This window comes from Athene cunicularia (genome assembly GCF_003259725.1).
Source record: "Athene cunicularia isolate RWA chromosome 1 unlocalized genomic scaffold, athCun1 chr1_part2, whole genome shotgun sequence".
NCBI lineage: Eukaryota > Metazoa > Chordata > Aves > Strigiformes > Strigidae > Athene > Athene cunicularia.
This window is the reverse complement of record NW_020799092.1, coordinates 45,840,434-45,846,433: the sequence shown is the minus strand read 5'-3', so window position 1 is coordinate 45,846,433 and position 6,000 is coordinate 45,840,434. Positions and strand designations below refer to the sequence as shown.

The window sequence follows — 6,000 nt, the reverse complement described above, 5'->3', positions numbered from 1 at the left end:
TGTGTGTGTGTATATATATATATATATATATATATATATATATATATACATAAATAAATATGTAGATCACAATGGTGGCTGAGAAATCTTTGCTGTTCCCTCCTCTCTCATCAGCAACACTCACATCCAGGCTGCATAAATCCTTCAACAGCATTCTTTGCTCACAGCCGTTTGATGCGGTTCCAGAAGCTTCAAACACAGGAGGCATCCAAACTGCTGGAATTTGAAAAGGCTGAAACTCCACCATTGCAGGAGCCCCATATGGCAGCGGGGTGGCCTGGCAGTGCCTTGCAGGACCAAAGATGCACACACACCGAGTCCTTCTTCTCTCCTGCTGTGCAATGTAGCAGCACTCAGAGTGTCTTTCCTAGGGGCTGGGACTGCTGGAGAGCCCAGCAGGGTGGTGGCAGGGTGCTGCAGGCAGTGCTGATGAAGCCATCACCCAGTGAGCACTGGAAGCACAGTGAGACCAACTGTCTGTCGGTTGGAGGGCAGCTGCTGGAAGGAATGACAGCGATATGTGTGCCCTGGCTCTGGTGAAACAAGTGGTAATGTGGAACCAAGGCCTCTGCTTACTGGTCTGTACTAACGGGTTCAGCTGCAAGAAGAAGGTGGAGAAGGTGAAGGTGACAGCAGAGACTCTTGACTCCTAGAGCAGGGTCACATTGGCACTGTTGTACCCATGAGACTCTCTCCTCAGGTGGTGTCTTGTCATTTCCGTGGGTTTTGTTGTAGTTTGGGAGTTGGTTTGTAATGTCACCAATCCCATCAGTTTGGTACTCCAGTGACTGTGAACAGGCTCTGTCTACCCATAAGCTGCAGCCAAGAAATGGATGGATGGATGGATGGATGGATGGATGGATGGATGGATGGATGGATGGATGGAGAGGTCAAGGCCAGCAGAGGAGGCAGGCAGCCTAGTGACCATGAACACCTTTCCTGGACAGCAAATGATACTTCTGCACAACATTGGTCATCTCCTCCTGCAGCAGGAGGTCCTGAGGAGTCCTACTTGACAGGCGAACGGGTGGCCAGAAGCTCCAGAATCAGTGCCATCACCTCTTTCCAAGCCCTAGGCTGGTTACAGTACACCAGTGCCCCCACAAGCCAGGGATTTCTCTCTGATGGCTGTGCAAATGAAAAGCTGGGCTGAATTTGGGCGCAAAGCTGTTAGTGGCTACAATAACTAATTGGTGTTTCAGTGCCGGGTTAAATCAGTAAGTGCCTGTTGTCCCTCCTGCCAGGGGCAGCATCTGCTCACAGCTCCCAGGACAGGCCCAGTTGTCTTCTGCCTGTCCAGAACTCATTTTTCTTCAGCCTTTGGCTTTCTCCTTGGCTTGGTCCCCTTTGACTTCAGAATATGGCTCACAGTTTTGAGTTTGTACTAAGTCAAACTGACTGGATGCTGGATGAGGATACTTTCTGAACAGAGTGACTTAGTTTTCTATAAAAGGGCTTTTGTAGAAAATGCTGATGTGTCAAAGAAAACTTTTTTTCCCCATAGGAATGTATTTTGATTTGAATAAAACTGTCAAAAGGAATCAATTCCTGAAGCCCAGAAGAAAAAAGGCAGACCCTTCCCAAGATGTGGAGAAATCAAGGATGAGTATGAAGAGTGTCTTGGATTGTCTTTCTTCATCCTTCGTTCCTGCATGGCGGAATTGGTGGAAGAGTGTGAGGTTTGCTACTGCCCCTGCTGAACTGTGGTGTGGACAGACTTTGTCTTCCCCAGCTAGCATTCTGTCACCTTTCAAGAGAATAAAATCCATTTTAACAACAAAATTCCCAAGTAAGAAACCTCAAATAATTAGAGGAAACCACTACAGAGGTATACAATATCCAGTTGAAGACCTTGCTGAAAACTGAACAGATTATGCTTGTTATATGTGGTTAAACTGGGCCATTAATGTTAAAACTGTTCAAAACACAAAATAAATTCTGATTTTCTTCTGTCAGAGCTTGTGGTTTGGTGTTCACACATTCTAGGCTCCAGTTAAATGATTTACTGTACAATTTAATGCCTTTCAGCTGTCACTTGCACAAAAAGATCCCTTGAACAATCTGCCAGAAAATGAACACTTGTCCAGGGTGGAGTTTGGCCAGGACTGGAAAACCCAATGTGCCAAGATACGCGGGAGCAATCACAAAGCCCACTCTGACCCACACTTGGTACCCAGAAAAGTGAAGGCCACACATCTGTGATAGTGTCTGTAAACGTCTGTTCATTTGAAATATACTGAAACATTCATTCTGCTGTGGGTAGCTGCCTCTACAAAGGCTTGTATCACAGGCATGCTGCTATTCTTTGTCCTTCTTATGAGCTTTTCTCTGTTTCTGATCTTTAAATGGCAAGGATTTTTGAAGTTTTTCTCGAAACTCCTTCACAATAGATTTGAAAAATCCCAGTTCTCACATAACAACTGGGTGAGTAGAAACAGTTGCCATGGGACAGTGAAAAATGTACTTCAGGAGCAAGGAAGGAAATAAAAAAGCCACAGCTCTTCTGAAATTATACATTTTAGGGATTGACAAGGCCTTGAGTTCTTTACTTTCTCACTAGCTAAAGTTATAAAGTGCCTCTTACAAACCCAGTCTCTGTGTGAACAGCATTGAGCTGTGACTTCAGTCACTGATAAGCTTCACCCACCTCTGGAGTGAAACTGTAGAGAGGCACTCAGGAATGCCATACCTCCACTAGGATTTGGCCTCAGCTCTGGGGTTATTCACCATTTTATATATTTAAGACCAGAGTAATCCATTAGACAAAAGTTTAGACTAGATGATCGTAGTGTGGAAAGAACAAGAACTTTGTCTTGACATTTCTACATGAAGACTCTAACTTAATTTTTAGCTAAAAGTGTATCTTTTAGAAGGTCCTGCTTTTAAGACTCAGGTGATGAAGAATCCGCTGCAGTCCCAGGTAAAACCTAAATTATTTAATGTGCTGTTAATAACGTATACCCTGGATCCAGTCTGAAATTTCTTTTTATTCATTTTTTTCAGCCCCAGTGGGCATTTTTGTAAAAGGCCATTGGTTCTGCAAGTAGCTGAAGACTGTGGCTGGGATACTTTTTAAGATCTCCTCACTTCTGCTGGTCTGCTGGAGAGCTGGCTGAGCTCACTTATCCAGTAGAAAACTGCTTTTTTTCTGGTGAGAATGGTGGGTGAGGTGAAGGAAAGACATCTCTTCTAGCAGCAGGGCAGCTCAGCCAGTCCTCCTGAATTGTGTTCAAAGTCTCTCATTCTGTGACACACTTTTCCACGATTCTGAATCCACTTTCTCCTCAATTCCCATGAATATTCCAAGATCTCTTTTGAAATACAGATACTGGAAGCACACTAATTTATTTTTTTTTTCTGGAATTAGTGCTACACCTATTTAATAACAACATCTGGTTAAGATCTTTAATTCTGTCTGTCGCAGAAAATTACCTCAACATCACTGCGAGGTCCTCTCTTGCCCTTTCATGTGAGGGATGATTCAGTACTGTCTGAAAGGGAAGAGAGCCACTGTAAGCTCATTTCTGCTTCCTTCTGTACTTTGATGGGTAACTCAGCTGGGAGAGCTCTGCTAAATCAGGAAAGCAGAAAGGATCAAAAAGCTCAGGATGCCCGTGAGTCTGGGACAATCTCCAGGGCTTGGCTAACACAGCTGACCCAGAATGTCAAACAAACCTCCACTCATGCAGCAGAAGTTACTTCTAGGCTCCAAATACATCTCATAAAAGAGCAAAGTTAAGTTCATGCCATGTAGCTGTGTTTTCAGAGCAGTGAGGCAGCAGCTTTATAGCTGCACTCTGGTTTCACAGCAAAATTATTTGCTTCCAATAACAACTTCGGAGATACGAAATAACACTGTTGTATCACTGTCTGTAAGAGGAGGAAGCCTGAGTGGAGTGTTACACGATGCATAGGAAGCTGGCCTTAATAACAGGTGAGGTTATACTTACTGTAAATTGCTTGCAAGGTTTTTAACAGATTTCCCCTCCCTTCATTTCAAAGGGACATTCATTGGCTTGTCTTTTAGGGACCTTGCTGTGCTGGGTATGACAGACAAAACATACCTCCCAATTAGCCACTTTTTTTCCTTGCAATTATTCGTCTCAATAGAGACAGAATATCTCAATCTGGGATGCTGAAGGGGACACATTCAAAAGGAATGCGTTTTGCTAGGGGAGAAAGCAGAGTTTAAAAGAAACGTGGGATTTTGCATTCCTCTTTTCATCAAGATGTGTTCAGCAGATCTTTTTCTTTTATCTTAAACTTTTCCAGAACAACCTTTGCAATGGATATTAGAGTACTGCAGCAGTTAGAGCTGTTGCATGAGGTTATGTCAAATCCACATAAAAGGCAAGCAGGAATCTAAATACTTAACTACCTTCATGGCTCTTCGGGTGCTTTCTGTACTTAACAACTCACCCATTTTACTAAGGTGTTTGTGTTACTCATTTGCTTCAGAGAACACTGCTCTCTCTCAAGCTGAATAGACTTGTCTGAGTGATCAAAATCTATCTCAGTCAAAATACTAACCAACAAACTATTTTCTTATTGTCCTCTAAATCCCCAAGGAAACGCCGCATCCAAGGCATTCTGCTGGCCACATGATTGCTGCTCCTCTTGCTTGTGGGTGGTCCACAAGGTGTTCAAAAATGTTGTAGTACTATTGTACCACCAGGGACAAGTGCAGAATTAATCACAGCATTACTGCAGTATGGAATCTCTCCTCCAAGTAGACCAGAAGTGGGGAATTCTGAACAAACGCAAATTCTGTGGATTTTTTGTTAGTTGGGGTCTTTTTGACTTTTTGTTTGTTTCTTTGTTTGATTGTTTGAAGTTACTGACTTTTAATTCAAACCAACGAAAGGAGGTAGTAGTAGAGGGGAAAAACCTAAATCAGGTATTTCATGAAAGGCTGGGGGAGCTGGAGAAGAGAAGACTCCAACAAGACCTTACTGTGGCCTTACAATATATAAAGCGGGCTTACAAGAAAGATAGAGAGAAACTTTTTACCAGGTCCTGTACCAACAGAACAAGGATCAGCGGTTTTAAACTGAAAGAAGGTAGATTTAGATTAGGTATAAGGAAGAAATTCTTTACTGTGGGGTGGTGAGATACTGGAGCAGGTTGCCCAGAGAAGCTGTGGCTGCCCCCTTCCTGGAAGGGTTCAAGGCCAGGTTGGACGGGGCTTTGAGCAACCTGGTCTAGTGGAAGGTGTCCCTGCCCATGGCAGGGGGTTGGAACTAGATTATCTTTAAGGTCCCTTCCAACCCAAAACATTCATTGATTCTATATTCCTAATCATACATGTAAAGCTGACCAGGAACAGCTGCAGAGACCCACAGGGCTTATGGTGATCCCAGTTTCAGCTCCTTGGTGGCAACAAAGATGCATTTGCTTCCAGAGAGTCAGTGCACCCACCTCATCTGGGGTTGCTGCCCTTATGCTAAGACCAACTGGCTGGGCTCCTCTGGGCTTGGGGAAGTTCCTGTTTCCACAGATCTCAAAGGTACACAAATATTAATAAAAACCCCAAACCTATCTCTCCCTGGAGGACCATCACACCTCACTGTTAAGTGGATCAGTGTAACTTGTGACATCTGAAACACTTAGGAGCTCTGGTAATTTTGGGGGTGGGAGAAAGTATCAATCTTCAAACATTCAGCTGCTTTTCAAACACAGTTCATTCCTTTTAAGAACAAACCTTGGAGGTAGAACTATTGCTGCTGAATCACTGTCTTAAACATGATAAATAAAGTGAAGCCCTACAGTCAATACCAAGTTTCTGGTTCAGAAAATACTCTCTTTATTGTGTCTGTAACTGTAAAAGGGGAGAAATAGTTACTCCTTTATATAATAAAGTGGTTTAAAAAGTTGACTTGAATTGTGCTGAGCATTCACTTTAACTTTTTTAGCAGTGGCACCATCTGGGAAATATATAGGTGTGGCAGTCACTCTCCAGATATACCCAGGGAGAGGTGGTACCCACAGCGACCACCCTCA

General features: G+C 43.5%; 1 protein-coding gene across 3 annotated transcripts in view; it reads left to right on the top strand.

Annotated features, from left to right (window-relative positions):
* Positions 1 to 1,939, top strand: part of LOC113491154 — a 4,161-nt gene extending 2,222 nt beyond the window's left edge. For all 3 annotated transcript variants that reach the window (XR_003400357.1, XM_026867893.1, XM_026867892.1), the window contains one exon: positions 115 to 1,939. Coding sequence is in view for 2 of the 3 variants with exons in the window: in XM_026867893.1 (XP_026723694.1) it covers positions 115 to 540 (426 nt within the window). In the remaining variant the exon portion in view is untranslated. The remainder of the gene's footprint in view (positions 1 to 114) is intronic.
* The last annotated feature ends 4,061 nt before the right edge of the window (positions 1,940 to 6,000 follow it).